We start from the raw sequence: 24,009 nt of genomic DNA, 5'->3' as shown, positions 1-24,009 counted from the left end.
AAGGAGCAGTTTGTAATTGAAATTAATTTCTTTCATTTCTTCAGTTTTTAAAATCATACTAACAATTTAAATAGGAATTTATAAAATAATTTTTGTTGTATTTTGTATTAAATAAGTTATTTACCATGTGATTCTGTAGGAAATTTTTTTTTTTTAAGGGAGGGCAGCAAGCGTGGGTGACAGTTTACAGCTGCATCTTTTTTTTTTAAGCAGAGGTCTTCTTAGAAGCCCATATGATTTAAATTTATTTATTTATTTATTTATGGCTGTGTTGGGTCTTCATTTCTGTGCGACAGCTTTCTTTAGTTGTGGCAAGCAGGGGCCACTCTTCATTGCGGTGCATGGGCCTCTTACTATCACGGCCTCTCTTGTTGCGGAGCACAGGCTCCAGACGCGCAGGCTCAGTAATTGTGGCTCACGGGCCCAGTTGCTCTGCGGCATGTGGGATCTTCCCAGACCAGGGCTCAAACCCGTGTCCCCTGCATTGGCAGGCAGATTCTCAACCACTGCGCCACCAGAGAAGCCCTGTAGGAAATTTTTATTTGTAAATATTTGATGCCCTCTGTTACCTGGGCTTTAACTTTTTCCTAATGAATACAATATGGGGAGGCATTTTGGTAAGATGGTGGTCTTTCCCAACTTCAATTACTAACTACTACTTCAGAGTGAAGCAACTTGGAGGCTCACAGGCTGGTGGGACCTGTAGGGAATATGTGAGTCTGGGGGATATACTGGGATCCAAATGAAAATAAGAGACAAAAACCTATGGCAGTTATCAAAACTTTTGAGTTCTCAGGAAGAACTGTGCCCCAGAGGGGAAGCTTAGTTCCAGTGCATCATGGAGCTTGCTTCCACTGTTTTGATGTTGAATGCCATTCATGGTACTCTAGCAGCTTGATCTGAGCTCCAAAGATGAGGCAAGCCATGAATTGGCAAAGGAAGATAATTCATTTAAAGGAACTCCAGCAGCCAGAGAGGATGAACACGGATTACATCTAGAAGAAGTGACTTCAATGAAATAGAACTATTCGAAGAGATAGATGACAAGTTTAACAAATAAAACAGAATGTTCCAGTAATCCCGCTCCTGGGCATATATCCAGAGAAAACTCTAATTCGAAAAGATACATGCATGCACTCCAGTGTGCATAGCAACACTATTTATAATAGCCAAGACATGGAAGCAACATAAATGTCTATTGACAGATGACTGGATAAAGATGTGGTGTGTGTGTATGTATGTATGTGTGCGTGTGTGTGTGTACACACACACACACACACACACACACACAGTGGAATATTACTCGGCCGTAAAAAAGAATGAAATAATGCCATTGCAACAACATGGATGGACCTAGAGATTATCATACTAAGTGAAGTAAGACAGAGAAAGACAAATATCATATGATATCACTTATATGTGGAATCTAAAAAAGTGATACAAATGAACTTGCTTACAAAACAGAAACAGACTCACAAATGTAGAAAACAAACTTATGGTTACCGAAGGAGAAAGGGGAGGGAAGGGATAAATTAGGAGTTTGAGATTAGCAGATACGAACAGCAAGGTCTTACTATATAGCACAGGGAACTATATTCAATATCCTGTAACAAACTCTAATGGAAAAGAATCTGAAAAAGTATATATATATCAAGTTTTATGAATCACTTTTCTATTCACCAGAAACTAACACAACATTGTAAATCAACTATGCTTCAATTAAAACAAAACAAAACAAAACTAAATTATCCTGAGATTCTCAAGAGAAACAGGGTGACATGCTTCTAATCATAGCATGAAAGAATTAAAAAGTGAGGGGAAAAACTTTTCTATATATTAATTTAAGGAGAGAATGATTACTGTTGAGACTCAGATTCGTGGTTTGGAACATTAAGTGGAAGAGTATATCAAAACAGAAAAAAAATATAAAGAAGGAGAAGGAGCAAATGGAGGAGATGCAACAACTAAAGGTATAATAGAGGAGAATTTCTCTGGTTTAAAGAAGGATTGAAAGAACCAACTGAGTTCTGGACCAGAGTGTTAATTTAAGGGTGGAGGGAGACAAAGAACAAGCTGCTTACAAAGGAAAAATAATCATATATGTGCTGGACTACTCAGTGTGACACTGGAAACTAGAAGATAGTAAAATAACGTCTACAGATTACCAAGAAAAGAATTGTCTATATATACCTAGCTGAAATATCATTCACTTGTTATGGTGAAAGCAAGGTACTTGCAGATGTGCAGGAATTCAGATCCTCCATCTAGGGAAAGTTAAAGGATTCTCACCAAATAATTCTCAACAGAGAATTTAAGAGGCAGAAGAAGAGAGAAAACAGTAGAGATCAAATGAATCTCACAGTGTATTTAATTAAATCTAAATGGTTAATGATAGAGTGACTGTATTTCAGCATACATCTTTGTCCTCTTCATTTTCTGAAAGTTTGCAGCTGATGGAAAAGCTTGATTTGACTCAGGTTCTGTCCCTTTGGCAAGACCATAAATGATGTTCTGTTCTTCTAATGGGGGGCATATACTTTCTGATTATCTTTTTGTAAAGATAACAGTCATTAATACTCAATTCTGGATCCATTAATTCATTGAGAGTTGCAAAATGCTATATTCTAGCATTATTTTTCATTTATAGCTAGAACACTTATATAAAGATGCTTCCCTTTATCTATTTGGTTACTCAGTGATACAGTTCACATAGGGAAGGCAAGGTAAATGTTTGCTTCCCCCCCCCCTTTATCAGCTTACAAGGTAATTAATTGGTTCTTTATCATCTTTTGGGGAGGATAAATTCAGTAATATGTGATAGATTTCAATTCGCTGCAATTATTATTATTGTTTTTCGCTGCAATTATTATCGTTATTGAAGCTCAGATTATCTCATCTTTAGCCAGTGGGAGCAAAGATGGTTCCTGAGTGCTTTTGACATGACAGTGATACTTTTTTGTTTTTGCGGCCTCTCACTGTTGCGGCCTCTCCCGTTGCGGAGCACCGGCTCCGGACGCGCAGGCTCAGCGGCCATGGCTCACGGGCCTAGCTGCTCTGTAAAGAAAGGGGCAATATTTTTTTTTGTTTCGTTTTGCTTCGCTTTTCTGAAAACCTTAGAATGTTGTCTGAGCTTTTGGGAAGGTGGATTTTACGGATCCATTTGTTTTCTAGGATATTTGGTACTTAGCATGATCTGTGATGTAATTTTTAAGCTGGTATTCCTTGCAATTTATGTTCCTTGCAAAGAATAATGGTTTTATTTTTTAGTATGTGTAGAGACCCAAAAGGAATCAGCGTTTCCCAGCAACAGGTATAGAGGCATATGTTAAAATGGTTTATTCAATCATTTAATATTTGAATATTTAATCTGGACCAGTCTCCACAATAGGAGCTCTAGGAAATTCAAACAATTATGAAACCTGCTTTTTTAATTAAAATTTCAGTAAAATAAGTTCCAAGGATTGATTTTAAACTTAATTTATTTTTTCTTTCAGATCTGTCACGAAATCGCCTCTCAGAAATTCCCATAGAAGCATGTCACTTCGTTTCTCTTGAGAATCTCAATTTATACCAAAATTGTATTCGGTATATACCAGAGGCAATTCTAAACTTGCAAGCTCTAACGTTCTTAAATATTAGGTAAGGATTTTTTCTTTTTAATTTTTAGTTTTGTGTGATCTTTTCAATTTTCCTCTTCCCTTTCACTAAAATTTACATTATCTGGGGAATTCCGTGGCGGTCCAGTGGTTAGGACTCCATGCTTCCACTGCAGAGGGCACGGGTTCAATCCCTGGTTGGGAAACTAAGATCCCACATGCCAAGCAGCCAAAAAATAAAAATAATAATTAAAAAAAAATTTATATTGTCTGTTTATATCAGCAGTATCTCGACATATTCTTAGACTAAATTAGCAGTATTTTCTATATCCCTCTAGTTTCTCCCTTTGTCTTTGTGTTTGTAATAATTAACAAACTCTAAGAGACATTAGCCTAATAGACTTGGAGCAGTCTTGTAGCAGTGGTTTTCCGATTACATTTTCAAGTAAGCTTCATCAAATGAGAATAGTACATCTGAAATTACTTTGTTTGGTTTTTGTGATTACGTATTTTTGTGTACTAAGTTCTGAATATATAAATGCATTTATTCAACTCACCTACTCCATTTTTTCACATCTTACAAGAATTCTTTTGTTATTTTATTTCATTATAAAAGTTATAAATGTTGACTGGAGAAGATAAACAAATGTAGAAAAGTAAAGGAAATTCATCAAAATGTTGTGTCTGAGTTATATAATTATAGGTGAACTTTTACTTTTTTGTAGGCTTTTAGTCAAATTTTTAAATGAGTTTTTCCCCTTCTCATTAAATATCCTTTGGAAATATTTTTATATGTAATCATTTTAATGCACAGTTTATATATTTCTGAAACTCATTTTCCCTCTCGGATATTTATTCTCTCAGTTTTTTCCCATGATCAAAGTAGCACTAGTAGACAGTTTTGTATGTGAATGTCTAATTATTAGATTTTAAAAGTTTTAAAGGCTTATGATCTGTGTTAGTAAAATCATCAAAGATCTTGAAAAGGGGGGGGCAATTGTTACTAAGGATTAAGATGTTAAATCTGCATAAGTAAAATTTTAACTTATTTTTATCCTAATGATAGATGTGTTTTTTACTTTCAGTTCTGATTTGTATATTTTTGTATAAATAAAAATTCCTTACCTATCCTTCAGTTAATATGATATATTTGAAATCACAATCTGTCCCTTATTTCCCATAGAATTATATTTGGGTCGTTTATGTACATTTGGTTATAATAATGTAATGATGAGGGAAGTAAATTACAGACACTTTGTATATAACTCTTTGGAAGGAAGAGGAGAGGATGTTAGTTATCTACCCTATTTTAAAATCATTTTTTCCTATATAAATTTAATAAAATAATAATATGTTTTGTTTATATGGCACTTCATTATTTACAAAGGAGTTTTGTGGTGCAAGAGTCCTGTAAGCCCTGTGATTTACAGATGAGGAATCTGTGTAGGATGCAGATAAATTAAATGTTGTGCCTAAAAACACAAAAGCTGACAAGTGAGGAAATGAAGACTTGAACTCAAATCTAATATCCTGTTTGTTCCTTGCAAGACTTAACTTTGTTAGTATACTTAGTATAGAATGAGAAAGATGGCAGTTTTTTTCCTTGAGTGGTGGACTCTGACTTTTCTCTTTTTCTACTTACCCATTTAGTCGAAACCAGCTATCAACATTGCCAGTACACTTGTGTGATTTACCATTGAAAGTCTTAATTGCTAGTAATAACAAATTGGTCTCACTTCCAGAAGAAATTGGACATCTCAGACATTTAACAGAACTTGTAAGTTAATATTTCATTTTTTGGTTGTTTTGTATATATGTGTGTGTGTGTGTGTGTGTGTATATATATACACACACACACACACACACACACACACACACACATACTCTTTTGTGTTTTTGAGTTATTTTCAAGTACTGATAATGAAGTTTTACTGATTGATGAGCTCTCAAGTGCTTCAACACAGAATTAGGAAAGAACTGAAAGTACAAGTCTTATCAAAGTCTAATCAGGTTCTAATGAATATTAAGTGATTTCTATGTTATTAAACTTTTGAGACATAATTTAATAAAGGGTTTGAATTTTTTAAATTAAATCTTGTTAATAGCATCAATATTCTGATTTTTGGTTAGTGCCTATAGGGAATGGGCAGTACAAAGGTCAGGTTTACTTTTCTACCTTATAGGCTATCTTTAGAACCTAGCTCCCACTCTAAAGTGAGCTATTCTTTATATTTTCTAAGAAGCTTAACCTTCACCTACCACTTCTTGTTATTCTTGAGTGCTTTTGTTCTGGGCATGGGAATAAGACTTTTCTTATTTAATCACCACAATAACATTATGAGTTGTTATCATCATATTATAGCTGAGGAAACCAGCACTCAAGATAGGTTAAGTAATTTGCCAAAGGTTCCAAAGGTTCCATAACTGAAGTAGAATTTGAAACCAGTCTACCTTAACTCCAGAACCTATGATTCCTATTTCTGAAATGGTCAAATACAATTATGTCCATTGAGATTTGGGAGTACAATTCCATGTAGGTTTATTAACAAAGATGTATGTACATCATAAACAAAAAATAAATACAGTTGGCCTTCTGTTTTTGTAGGTTCTGCATCTGTGGATTCAACCAACGGTGAATCAAAAATATTTTTTTAAAAAATTTTCTGGGAATTCCATGGTGGTCCAGTGGTTAGAACTCTGCACTTTCACTGCCAAGGGCGTGGGTTCGATCCCTGGTCGGGGAACTAAGATCCCACAAGCCATGCAGCATGGCCAAAAAAAAAGAAATAAAATTTTTTTTCCAGAAGTCTCTAAAAAGGAAAATTTGAATTTGCCGTGTGTGACAATTATTTACATAGTGTTTACCTTGTATCAGGTATTATAAGTAATCTAGAGATGGTTGAAAGCATACAGGAGGATGTATGTAGGTTATATGCAAATTATGCACCATTTTGTATGACACTCGAGCATCCATGGATTTTGGTATCCTCGGAGCCAATCCCTTGCAGATACTGAGGGACAACTGACTGTACACATAAAAGTCTAATTGGACCACATGTTGGGTCACTTTTTTTTTTTCAGGTGGATTATGAATATAAAAGGTCACATATAAGAACTCACAAATATATTAAATTTAGAGTCTAGATACTAGACCACTATTTAAACTTTCTGTTTCTAGTTATTGAATCCTAAATGCTTTAAAGATAGATATGTCTCACAGAAGGTGCTTTTAGCTTTCTATGAAAGAAGTGAGTTGTTACTTCAGTCATAAAAAACAGCTTGTGGCAGAGTAAAAATTAATAATCGTAATGCTCCTGATTCCCTCGTGGGTCTTTCTGCAGCATCCTTATTGCTTCTTTTCCTTTTTTTTCCCTTCATTTTTTTTTTTAGTGGAAGTAAAGTGCTGTCTTTCAACATACATATTTTCTGAGAGAGATATTATAGATTGCTATTCCCTTCTGGTTCAGACTCAATCTTCCTATCCTTTCGACTTCTTTATTTATTTATTTTTTGGCTGCATTGGGTCTTTGTTGCTGCACACGGGCTTTCTCTAGTTGCAGCAAGCAGGGGCTACTCTTCATTGCAGTGCAGTCTCTTGTTGTGGAGCATGGGCTCTAGGCATGCAGGCTTCAGTAGTTGTGGCTTGCGGGCTCTAGAGCACAGGCTCAGTAGTTGTGGTGCACGGGCTTAGTTGCTTCGTGGCATGTGGGATCTTCCTGGACCAGGGCTCGAACCCATGTCCCATACACTGGCAGGTGGATTCTTAACCAGTGATCCCTTGACTTCTTTTAGAACCCTTTTAGCTTTGATACCTAGAGCATTGGGCTAAGAAGTCTAGCTTCTGATTCTACTTCAATCATGAATGGGTAGGAAAGGTAAAAATAGTATTATTTCTTTCTGAGAATATTTTGGGAAAATTTAAAAATAATGTCTGAAGCTTATTGAAGTTTTTGTAAGTGGTCTTTTCTAATAACAAGTCTCAGTATTTTCTTTTTATTTATATATTGGAGGAATTTTAAGTGTTACTGTGGCATCTTAGAGCTTTTATTAACCTAGACAGCTTCTTGTTGCTATGCATGGGTTTACAAATTCTGGCTTGTCTCAGAATTATGGAATCCTGAAATTATCAATCTTGGAACCTTGGAGTCAGTCTCTTTTCAGAACCAGTGGAATCAAGCTATTTGCCAAGATACCAGAAGGCCTACCTAATATATGTATTAGAATCAGGTTGATGAGCTGCTAATAGAATAGTATCTACTTTTTCCATAGCCTTTGAGTTATATGTACTTTATTATTTTTCCCTCATGTTCAGTTTGATAAAGAATGATTTGAGTCATCTTCAGTGCATTTTTATTTTATATTCTTGAATAGTTGAACTTGTATTTTGAGAATGGGATTTCCTTTCAAATAATTTTATCATTATAATTTTTATCATAGTTTTGTTTTTTCTTCTAGTTTCTTTAGAACAATATAAAATAAAAATATTGTCCTAAAGATCTGTTTTAATACCTTTTTTTTTAACCTTTTCACCAACATTTTCATTTGATCTGATATTCTAGGCCTCCTGTCCACATCTTAAGTCATTTAATTTTAGTTCTGCTCACAAAATTAATGTAGATCTATATACAGTGTATAGAGTCTGTCAAAAGCCTATACATTTTAAAAATTAAATGCTATTGCAAACTATGGGATTATTCTTGGACACAGAATCATAGTATTTTTTACAACAAGAGGGGTATTATCTTGTCCAACCTCATTTTACAGATAGTTTAAAGCATGCAAGTTTGTAATATTAGTACAATTCTTTACTTTGTATCTTTTTGAAATAGGATGTGAGCTGCAATGAAATTCAAACAATCCCTTCCCAAATTGGTAATTTGGAGGCCTTGCGAGACCTTAATGTAAGAAGAAATCACTTAGTACGTTTGCCTGAAGGTAAGAAATTGTGAAATAGTTTTTTTTGTTTTGTTTTGTTTCTTGCCTTTTTATTTTAAAGATCTCTCAGACTGATGGGCACTTCAAAAATGTATAAAAGTTACAGCCAGTATTTGAAATGTAATGGTTTCTTTAATATGTGCTATCTGTTCCGTTGTGGATTTTAAAAGCTAGACTCTTCAGTGAAGAGCTCCAATAACTATTTAACAGTGATTGTAATTTTAGATCCTGTTAACTGATATAATCAATAACTCAGGGTAAGATCACTGGAAATTTCAGTTGGCATAACTACTTAGGAGAAACATAACATGTTTTTGATAAGGGGATAGTTTAGTATAATGAAAATATTCCTGCAGTTAGCACTGACTGACTTAAAATGGACTTGATTTGAATTTAATAATTTTATCCTTCACTGGAAATGTTCAGATAGAGGCTAATTAACTGTGTGGAGGTGATGTGTAAAATGAATAATGAATGGAGTGAGAGACTGCACTAGGAGACTGGTCGTCTTAGGCTGACTATAAGTTCTAGTACATGTATTTGAATGATAAAAATGATTAAACAAATTAATTAGGTATAATTGATCAATCGTTCAAAAATATAAATTCATGAAAGAGAAAGCTACAAGAGAAAGTGAAAATGGTGAAAATCATTATTTTATTAAATCAGAGTATATATTTCTTTAATTTTATTATGTAAAATTTCATATCTAAATGAGAGCAATGAATCACCCAGCTACATCAGTCATTAGCTCATGGAAGTTCTTGTTTCAGCTCTACTCCCGTCCTCTTTCTCTTGCTCTGTCCTCTACATTAACTTGAAACAACTTCCAAAAATTCATCTATAAACATTTCAGAATGTCTGTCTCAAAGATAAGGAATCTTTAGAAGATGTTTTCGTGACAGCGATTATCTAGGTTCTTCTACAAAATACGACTTTTAATGTACAGTAAATATTGAATTAACTAATGATGCTTTTGCTGCATTGTAGAATCCAGATGTTTATACCAATTTGATCCTGTATGATACTGAGTTCTAATATACTAGTGTGTGTAGCTTTGACATTTTTTGATCCCGAGTAAGCGTCTCAGAAAGTGATTTTCATTCCACTTTTATACATTTACTGCAACCATACTACCCAAAATCCTGCATATCTTTCCCCTCAGTAGGCTTGTCCAGTAACCTTTATACCTTTTATCTTCAGAGCCTTCCTCATTTCCTCCTGGTTCTGCCTTCTACCACCTCAGCAGGGGGAATGCAGGCCATTAGCAGGACCGACCAAAATCATGACTGACATATAACTCAAAATTTCTATCAGGATTACCCCTCTACTCAGGACCCACCTACTGTGGTTGATCTTTAAAGGCTTACTAATACAATAATACTGGCTTAATATGAAATTAAATAATCAAAACAATTGAGGTTTTGGTGAAAATGAAAATCCGGGATTTCAGATGATGATTGCAGTCTGATAGTTTTATCATCTAATTTATTTCTCTATTTTATTTTGAATGCATATTACCAAGAAAATTGTCACACAGATAGTTTCAAATTTTTTTTGTAGACTAATCTTGTAATCTCAGCATACTCAGTTAAACTGAGATGACAGGAAAGCTTCATCCAACACCCACACAAGTTAGTGTGGAAGTTCATGTTCCTTGGTGATCTCTAACATATTACAGTTTGGTAGATAAAGATATTACATCTTTTGTTATATTGTCATTTTGATTTTAAATTAATTTTAATTTTTATCAAATACATTATTCAAAAAGTCAAATAGTAATAAAAAGCTTAAAATAAATAATAGCATTCTCCTGCCTCAGTCATTCCTCTCTCCAGTTTCAATGGCCAGAAGCATATACCTTCAAGTCCTTTGACTCTTTCCACTACTATTTGCTGACACATTTCTAAGTGATCTGCTTTTACAGCTATTGCTGGATTTATCAACTTTGACATTTTGTTTTTATTGTTGTTTTTCTAGAGTTAGTAAGTCCTTTTTAAAAAAATTTACTTAGCTTTTTATGTACCTGTGGCTAATTCCTCCCTCTTTTTCCAGCAGCCTTATTAGTCAAACCAATCAGATTATGTATCTTTCTTTTTTTCCCCTGAATATCTCCCTCATTGAACCTTTTTTCTTTCTCTTCCAGTCTGGACTGGTTGTTCTCTGTTATTTTCTGCCTAGCTTTTCTTCTTCTTTGCTGAACTCTTATTCCTCTTATTCCTGGACTTCATGTCTTCTTTCTTACTTTTTTTTTTTTTTTAATTTCAGCCTTATTGAGGTATAACTGACAAATAATCCTTTCTTACTTTACTCCCTTGTTTTGCTAAAAGGGCATCTTCTAGTAATTTCCTGAGAACATGTCATAGGAAAACATTTTTTGAGATTTCACTTGAAAAGAAATATCTATTCTGTGCTCACTGTTGATTAATAATTTGGTTATAAATTCTCGGTTGAAAATTATTGTGTCAAATGATTTTCAAGTCTTTTTTCGCTTTTAGCTTTCAATTTTAAAAATTAATGGTTGAAGGACTTCCCTGGCAGTGCAGGGGTTAAGACTTAACACTGCAGGAGGCATGGGTTCAATCCCTGGTCAGGGCACTAAGATCCCACATGCTGCATGGCACGGCCCAAAAAAAAAAAAAAAATGGTGGAAAATTTGATGCCATTCCTAATTCCAGTCCATTGTTTGTTACCAGTTTTTTCCTCTGGAATATTTTAAGGTCTTCCCTTTTTTTTCCCTACCGCTCTGAAGTTTTATGATGATGTGCCATAGTATGAGTTGTTTTAATTCAATAAAATAGATACTTGGTGGGCTTCTATCTAAACCAGAGATTCACATCCTTCGTTTAGATAGATCCTTCTATCTAAACCAGAGATTCACATCCTTCGTTCTAAACCAGAGATTCACATCCTTCGATTTACATCCTTTGATATAAGATATAAGAAATTGTCTTATATCTCTTTTTTGATAATTTCCTATCTTCCGATTTCTCTGTTTTCTCTTTCTAGAATTTTTGTGAATTAGATATTGGACTCCTTTAATTGATCCTATGGTTTTCTTATCTTTTTTATTGTCCATTTCTTCATCATTTTGTTTAACCAGGTGGTAAACAGTTCCAACCGTTTATACTCTAACCATTCTTCTGAATTTTTAATTTCTGCCATCGTATTTTTCATCTCTAAGAACCCTTGTTTTTCTCAGATTTTTTATTTTTATTTATTTATTTATTTATTTGCGGAACGCGGGCCTCTCACTGTTGTGGCCTCTCCCGCTGCGGAGCAACAGGCTCTGGACACGCAGGCTCAGCGGCCATGGCTCACGGGCACAGCCGTTCCGCGGCATGTGGGATCTTCCCGGCCCGGGGCACGAACCCATGTTCCCTGCATCGGCAGGCGGACTCTCAACCACTGCGCCACCAGGGAAGCCCTTTCTCTGATTTTTTAAAAAAACATTCCTTTCTTGTTTCAGTAATTTAGTATTTTATCTCTCTGAAATTAGAGACATTAATTCTAGTTTTTTTTGTGTGTGTGTGGTCCGCGGGCCTCTCACTGTTGTGGCCTCTCCCGTTGCGGAGCACAGGCTCCAGATGCGCAGGCTCAGCGGCCATGGCTCACGGGCCCAGCCGCTCCGCAGCATGTGGTATCTTCCCGGACTGGGGCACAACCCGTGTCTCCTGCATCGGCAGGCAGACTCTCAACCACTGTGCCACCAGGGAAGCCCAATTCTAATTTTTAAAAGTTTTCTTTTATTTTCTATATATTACCTATTTTTTCAGAGCTCTTTTTATCGATTGGCTTGCGTGTTTTGATTTCTGTCTTACATGTTGGAGGCTCTTCTAATTGTCTGTGGATCATGTACTGTCTGTATAGAGCTAATTAGAAATTCCAAGTATACTGAGCAGGAATTGTATAATAGTAGTTAAGCAGTAAGCTGGATATTTTATTGGGGGAAACTCCCTATCAATATCTACAGGCCTTTTATATGGAACAATATAGTTTCTCCAGAGAAAGATGTTTTCCTTCTTCTACAGTGTTGTGTATGTTCCTAACTACTGCCAGTCAGGAGCTGGGGATGGGGTAAGGTTGGGGAGGAAAGTGCTAAGGTCTTGTGGTCAAGTTTGTAGACTTTTACTTAAATCCTCCATTTTCAGCAGGGAACTCATCCTGACTTTCCATTGTGCCTGCGGTCCTTGAGTTCAGAGCCTTTCAATTCAGCTCCTGTCATGATTGGAAAGGAGTAGTTACCTAGCTGCATGAGTTGGGATTGAAGATCTAGGCATCTAACCTGTTCTTTATACAGATTATCATGTAATCCTTGTGTTATTCACACCTTTCTGTGGTATCAGACCTAGTTTCTAAGACTTTCTGTTGTTCTATAAGGGGTCAAATAGTTTGCTTTTCATTAATATTACCATCCCTAAGCAACTAGATTTCATTTTATGCCACTTTGCTGTATATCAGTTAATCACTAAGAAAGAATGGAAGTGAATACTTATGTTAAATCCATTATATTTAGCTAGAAGCTCCTGAAAAAAGTTGTCTAGTTTTGAAATTATCATTAACTGTTTATTTCCACCTTATCTCCCTGCAGAGCTAGCAGAGTTGCCTTTGATACGGTTAGACTTTTCCTGCAATAAAATTACAACAATCCCTGTTTGTTATCGGAATCTCAGGCACCTACAGATGATCACCCTAGATAATAATCCACTACAATCTCCTCCTGCACAGGTAAACCATAGTTGACTTGAAGTATGTTATGAACTTTTTTGACAAAAGATGAAGTTTAAAAGTTATAAGTTATATGTATTTATCTTTTTTTTTAGAAATTAAGTTCTTTTAAAATAAATTCACAACTCATATGTATTCTTTAGAAGCCTTGAATAAATGGGATGGAAGATAGGTAATATTCCAAAAATGTTTTTCCTTTCACTAAATTGACTTCTTTTTAATTTGAAGGAGTCTTAAAGTTTTTTTCTAATAAAATTTGAGTTATTTCTTTCTAGTAAAACTTAAATGTAGACAATGTAAATGCTAAAGACAAAATACTCAGCTTACAGAACTAAAGATCATCAATGTATCTCTCATGACCATTGTTTTTGTACTTTCCTATTTTCTAAAATCTTAAGTTCCTCGTTTAGTCAGTTTGGTCATTTGTTTATCAGTGACTGAAATGAAACTACTTAATAAAGATATTATAAGGTAGCTTTACAAATAGATTCTAGACATTCTGTAGTCTAAAAAGTGTTGACCAGCTTATATTTTTCACTGTAGCTTTCCTTACTCTGCAATTAATTGATGGTCTTGTACAAGCCTCTGTATGGCAACTGTTAAACTTTATGAGTAAACTTCATAACTATAGAAAGGCCTCATAATCCTAAAGAATTTGTGTGTTGACTGTGGGACGGAAGTCAGTAGGTAGCAACAGAAGTGTATATAACTTTTTTAATCATTTCCTGCTTTTCTCTCTTACAGGAAGTAAGATTGAAAACGTAATTGTGCATGATTGTTGGATTCCTAAAAACAAAAGTTACCAATATAATCCATGGGGAGCAATGCTTTAAATCCCTGACTATGCCTAACCAATCAATATAAGTTTACTTGGTATTCTAACAGTGTTTATAATCATAAATTATTTATTTTATATGTTACTGAAACTTATTAGTGACTAGAAAACAAAAACCTACATTTATATCACTTAAACGCCTAAAGTAACAAATGATATAATGTTATAATCAGTACATTTTTTAATATTACTGTATATACTTGATAGAAATGCCTTCTATTTCCAATATACATTAAGTAAAAATGTGTTTTTATTTTAAAATGCTAGGGGACACATATATTTCAGATGAGTAATAATTTGGTTGTATTTATATGTTACTTTGTTTAGATATGTATAAAAGGCAAAATCCACATATTTAAATACCTGAACATACAGGCTTGTAAGATTGCTCCAGATCTGCCAGATTATGATAGAAGACCCATGGGTTTTGGCTCCTGGTGAGTATGTTGTATTCTTTCATTATTATATTCCATCTCACAGAGAATCAAATAAACTGAACCTTTAAATTTACCTGACTCTTTGTTTGACCAAAGGGAAATATCCTAGTCTGACACAATTTTTCTCAGAATGCTTATATTAAGTAAAAGTTGATTACATAGATGTGACAAAGTGTAGTCCTAAGTCAGGGTTTCTCAGCCTCAGCACTGTTGATATTTTGAACTAGACAATTCTTTGTGGTGAGCTGTCCTATACATTGGAAGGTGTTTAACAGCATCCCTGGCATCTGTAGCACCTTCCAAAGTGACAAACAAAACTGTCTCCAGTAATTGCCAAATATCCTCTGAGGGGTCCCCAGTTGAAAACTACTGGTCTAAATGACTTGAATACTAACTTTGGCTCTCCTGTTAACTAGCTCTGTGACTTAAGGCAAGTCATTCAAACTTTTTGGGCTTCATTTTTCCCAGAGGGAGTGAAGGGGTTGGATTTGATGACCTTTAATGTCACTTCACGATCTTTTAAGTCTGTGAATCCCTCAGCTACATATAACACCTGACTTTTACAAAGTTACTTTTTGGCATTCCCAACCAATGGAACAATCTTAAGTAGCAGGAATTAAATTCAAAAAGCCTTTTAACAGGCAAAATTGATGTCTCAGTGAAGGTGCAGTAATATTCATAGACTTTACTCAAAAGAGAACGCTTTAGGCCTTCTCTTGGAACTTGTCACATTTACGTAAAAGCACAGTCCTAACCTTCTCAGTGTCCTAGTCTAAAACAGATTAACAAACTTCTATTTTGGTAGAGTTAAGTTAACAAACTTCTATTTTGGTAGAGTTTCTAAAAGCAGGCATTAAAAATACAAAAATAATTTGAAGGAAAAAAAAACTAAAAAGCAGATGCATAGGGAATTCCCTGGTGGTCCAGTAGTTAGGACTTCTCACTTCTAGTGCAGGGGGCCTGGGTTTGATCCCTGGTCAGGGAACTGAGATCCTGCAAGCTGTGTGGCACAGCCAAAAAAAAACAAAAACAAAACAAAAAAGCAGATGCATATTCAAGTTAGTGATAAACTCTGAAAGGGAGGAAGATTCTGTGTGAATGAGGCATAAGGGGGCTTCTCATTGGAGTGGCTTCTCTTGTTGCGCAGCAGGTGCTCTAGGCACACAGGCTTCAGTAGTTGCAGTGCACGGGCTCAGCCGCAACTGGAGAAAGCCCACGCATAGCAACGAAGACCCAACACAGCCGATGGAGAGATAGATAGATAGATAAACCCTTTTAACTCTGAGAGGACTGAAAGCACATATGTGGTGTTAAGGAGGACATAAAAGGTTTTGCCAGATGGTAGGGATTAGGTCTTACACAATGTGCTAATCTAGACCTCTCTTAGAGGAAGGATTTTGGCAGTGGGGGTGGATATGAGGAGACCCAGACCACTAATACCAAGAATTTAAAATTTTCTCCATTATCTCCTTTTCATTTCTTTTTCCTCCTACCTCAGTTCATTACTTATAATATGGAACTCTTGTTTCTTATTTATAGAAGAAAGTTTTGTTTTTCCTATTTAAATATTTCTAAAAGTTTCTACTCCTGTACTCTTAAAATAGATGTACAATAAATAAAAGTAGGTTTTCTTTTATATATATACTAATTTATTTTCTCCCTTGGAGTTAGTAATCCTTGGGAAGGAAAAGTATTCCTCTCCAGAAATAGCAGAGTAGGAACATTAAACTGCTACTGTTGCCTTTGAGGTTTGTGTGTAAGATATGAATAATGATTACTGGGTATGTGTATATGAGGGTATGCCTGAAGAAACCAAGGAGGAAGCATCATTACCTGTATGAACAGTGAGCTTTGGTTGAGGGCTGCAGTGCTAATTGCAGAACCTATTTCTCTCTGTGACTCTATCCTTCGTTTTGAAGACTAATTAGTCTTGGCCTAATTTTTTTTTAAATATAGCAACTTCATTATTTTACTTTAAAAACATATCAAGAAATCCTGGGAAGAGACTTGTGTGTATTTGCTAAGAGATACAGGAAGGCTTGAGTCAATAGAGAAACCTTTCCTAAATAGGAAGTCTAAATAGCATAAACATGTCATGTTTCTCCAAAGGAATTAGTAATTATAGATCTAATATATTCCATTCCCTATAATAATCCCTAATTATGCTCCCTAGGTTAATCTGTCTTCTGCATTTTCCATTTTTTCCAGAGTTATGTTACTTTATTTATATATATATATATATATATATGTATATATATATATATATATATATATATAAAAAACAAAAATATTTCCTTCAACTCCTCATGCACCAGCAAATGAGACATCATACTTTCATGTCTTTCTCACTAAGGTACAGATTAGTAAGACTGCATTGTAGTTAGCAGTGCATTTATTCAAAATGCAGTCATGGAGTCAGAAGGCCTTAGTTCTAGCTCTGGATCTCTGTACTATTAGGCAGTTCACTTAACCTCTCTGACCCTTGGTTTCTTCAATGTGATCTTTAACCCTGTTTATATTTCTAACAGTAGTTGTGAGGATCAAATGATCTGTGTTTGAAAGTGCTTTGCTGACCATAAAGCCCTATATGAATATTAGGCATTAGAGTTATTAGCTGTCTACTGTGATCTTGGAGAAATTTAGTCTAAGAGTTCTGTTTTGCTAAAGAGAATTTTTATTAATCCTGTAGCTCTTCAGGTATTCAGTACAAGTTACTGCTGTGGTAATTTCAATCCTTAGTTGCAACTTTCTAACTACTTTTGTGTAGCATAAAAACAACACACAGTCTTTCTTAAATCATTTTATAAAGGTCACAAATGTTTTTACTCATTTTCAGTTGTAAATGTTTCCAACTCCTTTAGCAATTTGCACTGTTGTGATAACTTTCTTATTTTATACAATGGCACACATTTTTTAAAATAGTGATCTAAAGTGAACTATGCTTTTTTGCTGTGATGATTTTAAGCAGCTTTAGACTAAATATATTTATTTATGATGACGTGGCAGTGAGCCAAAACTAAGGAACAACTAAGCCACTGGTAAGAAAAGTCCTGCCTCTGTATCCCCGGTAGTGGAATTAATTCTCTACAACAAGCCTGAGCTTGTGAAAGCAGTGGCCATCCTTTATTCATATTTATATTCTAAGCAGCTGGAAAACTGCCTGGCATTCAATAAATGTTTGGTGAACTAAACTCAAATGAAGCAGATTTGGTGACTCTCTCTTAAGAACACATTCTTCATAGAATGATAACTTTTATTTAATGCTTTGTGCAGGTCCTTAGCTTATATTTTCTCAAGTAATCTTTATAGCAACTCTGTGAGATAGGTGTTGTTAATCTTTTTTTTTTTAAACTTATGAGAAAACAGAGGTTGAAAGAGGTAAAACAGGTTAATTAAAGTCACATAGCTAAGAAATGATGGTGCCAAGTTATCAGTCCAGATCTGTTAAATTATTTGAAAAAAGCCATATTTTAAACTCCTTACTGCACTATACTGATTCACAGTTCATCTCCCTGCCACACAGAGTAACATAAGCATTTGAATCCATTTTATGCTAGGTAGTTTACTAAAGAGACTGGACTTTCTAATAGGACATAGCTGGAGCCTGGCTGGCACAACTCTTCCTGGCCTCACAAAGGCCATATTTATACATAGGGTGACCATCTGTCCTAGTTTACCTGTGACTAAGGAGTTTTCTGGGACATAGGACTTTAGTGCTAAAACCAGGAAAATCCTGAACAAACCTGGAGGGTTGGTTAACCTATGTCTCACTTTAATCTTACCAGTCTAATCTCTGAGAAAGAACAAATATGTGGAGAAGCTAAAGGTAACTGAATAAAGAAGATAAAATAATAGCTTAAGGCAAAGATTCTATTCTCTTTATGTTGCCCACTTATAAAATAGCACAGTAAAATTAGGCTTACCTTGATTGGTCACTTCACAGAAAATACATTATATAGAACAGTATCCTCTAGAAATCTGAAAATCTTTACTTGAAAATTTTACATAATATTAAAAAGTACTGTTCAGTAAATCCTGAAATACATGTATTTCTTTTGGCATCTGCAAAAAAGAATTCTTTAAGTATGACTTAAATATATATTTCATCAGAAAGCTTTTAAAATTAGGTACCTTGGCCTGACTTTGCTGTGATAAAACACACACAGTACCTGTCCTTAAGATCTGGACTCTAAAACAGGCATAAAAGCAGACATGTCACGTAGACAGTACACATAAAACATTTTACTTAAATGCTAACAATTGGGAGATCTAGATGAAGGGCAAATAGATATCATTGTATTACTCTCCCAACTCTTGTGTAGATATGAATGTTTTCAAGATAAGAAGTTGGGGGAAATTCACTACTTTTTTTTGGAGAGAAGTAATTTTGGAATTATACTGAGACACTTATTTTGCTAAATGATCTTTGTAGTGGAGGGTAGGAAAATGAGTTAGATAGCTGGAAAATACCTATATTTTTGGATCTTTATAATCAGAGCATGTTTAGCACATTGGACAAATAGGTCTGTATATTACTAAATACATAAAAAGTAAGATCTTTATCAGTAAAAATAAATGACAAGTTATAAAAATGTCTTACATTCACATAGGGTTTTGTTTCTGTTCTTTTGTTTTTACTTAACACCTTTTACTTTATGTGAAGGCATATGAGTAAGAATGTTTAACCTCATTTTACAAAGGTTAAGTGACTTCTTTGAGCTAATAGTTGGTTGGATTATCTGTGAAGTCCAAATACATTGCTCCTTCCCTGTACCTTAGGTTCTGATTCATTGTGACAGCATGACACAATAATTTTTTTAAAGTTATGTACACAAACTTAGAATACATGGAATAAAAAATCCGATACCAGAAGAACACTACATATTTTAAATTTGTACCATTGAAAGTTGTTTTCAACCTAGGCAGTCTTACTAAATGAAATGCTAATAGACCAATTTTTAACAAGAGTCCTTATCATGTTTTAGACTTCAAATTAAGCTAACTTTTAAAACTATGTTTAAAAACAAGTAAAAACTAAAGCTATAAACAAGTAAAAACTAAAGCTATAAAACTTTTAGAGGAAAATATAGAAGAATATCTTTGTGACTTGGGGTGGGCAAGGATTTCTGAGGACACAGAAACGAATAACCATTAAAAAAATGATAAACTAAATTTAATGAAAATTAAATACATCTATTTATGAAAAGAAAATATTAAGAAAACAAATAGGCAAACCAAAGACTGGGGGAAGATATTTACAAAATACGTATATGACAAAAGACTTCTATCCAGAATATCTAAAGAATACCTGCTTATACTTAATGTTAAAAAGACAAACAACCCAGATCTGGGAGAAGATGGCGGAAGAGTAAGACGCGGAGATCACCTTCCTCCCCACAGATATATTAGAAATACATCTACACGTGGAACTGCTCCTATAGAACACATACTGAGCACTGGCAGAAGACCTCAGACCTCCCAAAAGGCAAGAAACTCCCCACGTACCTGGGTAGGGCAAAAGAAAAAAGAAAAAACAGAGACAAAAGAATAGGGATGGGACCTGCACCAGTGGGAGGGAGCTGTGAAGGAGGAAAGGTTTCCACACACTAGGAAGCCCCTTCGCGGGCGGAGACTGTGGGTGGCGGGGTGGGGAGCTTCGGAGCCGCAGAGGAGAGCACAGCAACAGGGGTGCGGAGGGCAAAGCAGAGAGATTCCTGCAAAGAGGATCGGTGCCGACCAGCACTCACCAGCTCGAGAGGCTTCTCTGCTCACCCGCCGGGGCGGGTGGGGACTGGGAGCTGAGGCTTGGGCTTCGCTCGGATCGCAGGGAGAGGACTGGGGTTGGTGGCGTGAACACAGCCTGAAGGGGGCTAGTGCACCACAGCTAGCTGGCAGGGAGTCCGAGAAAAAGTCTGGACCTGCCGAAGAGGCAAGAGACTTTTTCTTCCCTCTTTGTTTCCTGGTGCATGAGGAGAGGGGATTAAAAGCGCTGTTTAAAGGAGCTCCAGAGACGGGCACGAGCCGCAGCTATCAGCATGGACCCCAGAGACGGGCATGAGATTCTAAGGCTGCTGCTGCAGCCACCAAGAAGCCTGTGTGCGAGCATAGGTCACTGTTCCCACCTCCCCTCCCGGGAGCCTGTGCAGCCCGCCACTGCCAGGGTCCCGTGATCCAGGGATCCAGGGACAACTTCCACGGGAGAACGCACGGCGCGCCTCAGGCTGGTGAAACATCACACTGGCCTCTGCCGCCACAGGCTCACCCCGCATCCGTACCCTTCCCTCCCCCCGGCCTGAGTGAGCCAGAGCCCCTGAATCCACTGCTCCTTTAACCCCATCCTGTCTGAGCGAAGAACAGACGCCCTCAGGCGACCTACATGCAGAGGTGGGGCCAAATCCAAAGCTGAACCCCGGGAGCTGTGCAAACAAAGAAGAGAAAGGGAAATCTCTCCCAGCAGCCTCAGAAGCAGTGGATTAAAGCTCCACAATCAATTTGTTGTACCCTGCATCTGTGGAATACCTGAATACACAACGAATCATCCCAAATTGAGGAGGTGGACTTTGGGAGCAAGATATATTATTCTTTCCCCTTTTCCTCTTTTTGTGAGTGTGTATGTGTGTGCTTCTGTGTGAGATATTGTCTGTATAGCTTTGCTTTCACCATTTGTCCAGGATTCAGTCCATCCGTTTTTTTTTTTGTTTTTTTTTTACTTTTTTAGTTTTAATTTTTTTTTCATAATAATTATTTTTATTTCAATAACTTTATTTTATTTTATCCTACTGTATTTGATTTGATTTTATCCTCTTTCTTTCTTTCCATTTTTTCTCCCTTTTATTCTGAGCCGTGTGCATGAAAGGCTCTTGGTGCTCCAGCCAGGAGTCAGTGCTGTGCCTCTGAGGTGGGAGAGCCAACTTCAGGACACTGGTCCACAAGAGACCTCCCAGCTCCACGTAATATCAAACAGCGAAAATCTCCCAGAGATCTCCATCTCAACACCAAGACCCAGCTTCCCTCAACGACCAGCAAGCTACAGTGCTGGACACCCTATGCCAAACAACTAGCAAGACAGGAACACAGCCCCATCCATTAGAGAGAGGCTGCCTAAAATCATAATAAGACCACAGACACCCGAAAACACACCACTAGACGTGGACCTGTCCACCAGAAAGACAAGATCCAGCCTCATCCACCGGAACACAGGCACTAGTCCCCTCCACCAGGAAGCCTACACAGCCCACTGAACGAACCTTAGCCACTGGGGACAGACACCAAAAACAACGGGAACTACGAACCTGCAGCCTGCGAAAAGGAGACCCCAAACCCAATAAATTAAGCAAAATGAGAAGACAGAAAACACACAGCAGATGAAGGAGCAAGATAAAAACCCACCAGACATAACAAATGAAGAGGAAGTAGGCAGTCTACCTGAAAAAGAACTTAGAATAATGATAGTAAAGATGATCCAAAATCTTGGAAATAGAATAGAGAAGATGCAAGAAACATTTAACAAGGACCTAGAAGAACTAAAGAGGAAACAAGCAATGATGAACAACACAATAAATGAAATTAAAAATACTCTAGAAGGGATCAATAGCAGAATAACTGAGGCAGAAGAACGGATAAGTGACCTGGAAGATAAAATAGTGGAAATAACTACTGCAGAGCAGAATAAAGAAAAAAGAATGAAAAGAACTGAGGACAGTCTCAGAAACCTCTGGGACAACATTAACCAACATTCGAATTATAAGGGTCCCAGAAGAAGAAGAGAAAAAGAAACGGACTGAGAAAATATTTGAAGAGATTATAGTTGAAAACTTCCCTAATATGGGAAAGGAAATACTTAATCAAGTCCAGGAAGCACAGAGAGTCCCATACAGGATAAATCCAAGGAAAAACACGCCAAGACACATATTAATCAAACTATCAAAAATTAAATACAAAGAAAATATATTAAAAGCAGCAAGGGAAAAACAACACATAACACACAAGGGAATCCCCATAAGGTTAACAGCTGATCTTCCAGCAGAAATTCTGCAAGCCAGAAGGGAGTGGCAGCACATATTTAAAGTGATGAAGGAGAAAAACCTGCAACCAAGATTACTCTACCCAGCAAGGATCTCATTCAGATTTGCTGGAGAAATTAAAACCTTTACAAACAAGCAAAAGCTGAGAGAGTTCAGCACCACCAAACCAGCTTTACAACAAATGCTAAAGGAACTTCTCTAGGCAAGAAACACAAGAGAAGGAAAAGACTTACAATAACAAACCCAAAACAATTAAGAAAATGGGAATAGGAACATACATATCGATAATTACCTTAAATGTAAATGGATTAAATGCTCCCACCAAAAGACACAGACTGGCTGAACGGATACAAAAACAAGACCGTATATATGCTGTCTACAAGAGACCCACTTCAGACCTAGGGACACATACAGACTGAAAGTGAGGGGATGGAAAAAGATATTCCATGCAAATGGAAATCAAAAGAAAGCTGGAGTAGCAATTCTCATATCAGACGAAATAGACTTTAAAATAAACACTATTACAAGAGACAAAGAAGGACACTACATAACGATCAAGGGATCGATCCAAGAAGAAGATATAACAATTGTAAATATTTATGTACCCAACATAGGAGCACCTCAATACATAAGGAAAATACTAACAGCCATAAAAGGGGAAATAGACAGTAACACAATCATAGTAGGGGACTTTAACACCCCACTTTCACCAATGGACAGATCATCCAAAATGAAAATAAATAAGGAAACACAAGCTTTAAATGATACATTAAACAAGATGGACTTAATTGATATTTATAGGACATTGCATCCAAAAACAACAGAATACACATTTTTCTCAAGTGCTCATGGAACATTCTCTGGGATAGATCGTATCTTGGGTTACAAATCAAGCCTTGGTAAATTTAAGAAAATTGAAATCGTATCAAGTATCCTTTCCGACCACAACACTATGAGACTAGACATCAATTACAGGAAAAGATCTGTAAAAAATACAAACAAATGGAGGCTAAACAATACATTAATAACCAAGAGATCACTGAAGAAATCAAAGAGGAAATAAAAAAATACCTAGAAACAAATGACAATGAAATCACGATGACCCAAAACCTATGGGATGCAGCAAAAGCAGTTCTAAGAGGGAAGTTTATAGCAATACAATCCTACCTTAAGAAACAGGAAACATCTCAAATAAACAACCTAACCTTGCACCTAAAGCAATTAGAGAAAGAAGAACAAAAAAACCCCAAAGTTAGCAGAAGGAAAGAAATCATAAAGATCAGATCAGAAATAAATGGAAAAGAAATGAAGGAAACGATAGCAAAGATCAGTAAAACTAACAGCTGGTTCTTTGAGAAGATAAACAAAATTGATAAACCATTAGCCAGACGCATCAGGAAAAAAAGAGAGAAGGCTCAAATCAATAGAATTAGAAATGAAAAAGGAGAAGTAAC

General features: G+C 36.0%; 1 protein-coding gene across 7 annotated transcripts in view; it reads left to right on the top strand.

Annotated features, from left to right (window-relative positions):
- The window catches only part of LRCH3 (leucine rich repeats and calponin homology domain containing 3), a 115,910-nt gene that overhangs the window by 38,392 nt on the left and 53,509 nt on the right, over positions 1-24,009 (top strand). For all 7 annotated transcript variants that reach the window (XM_060010829.1, XM_060010827.1, XM_060010828.1 and 4 more), the window contains exons 2-6: positions 3,495-3,639; positions 5,247-5,373; positions 8,426-8,531; positions 13,123-13,259; positions 14,422-14,531. In XM_060010829.1, coding sequence (XP_059866812.1) covers positions 3,495-3,639; positions 5,247-5,373; positions 8,426-8,531; positions 13,123-13,259; positions 14,422-14,531 — 625 coding nt within the window. The remainder of the gene's footprint in view (positions 1-3,494; positions 3,640-5,246; positions 5,374-8,425; positions 8,532-13,122; positions 13,260-14,421; positions 14,532-24,009) is intronic.

The sequence above is a fragment of the Delphinus delphis genome, chromosome 4 (genome assembly GCF_949987515.2).
Source record: "Delphinus delphis chromosome 4, mDelDel1.2, whole genome shotgun sequence".
In the NCBI taxonomy this organism is placed as follows: domain Eukaryota; kingdom Metazoa; phylum Chordata; class Mammalia; order Artiodactyla; family Delphinidae; genus Delphinus; species Delphinus delphis.
Note: the sequence above shows the minus strand (reverse complement) of the source record. Positions and strands in the feature narration are given on the sequence as shown.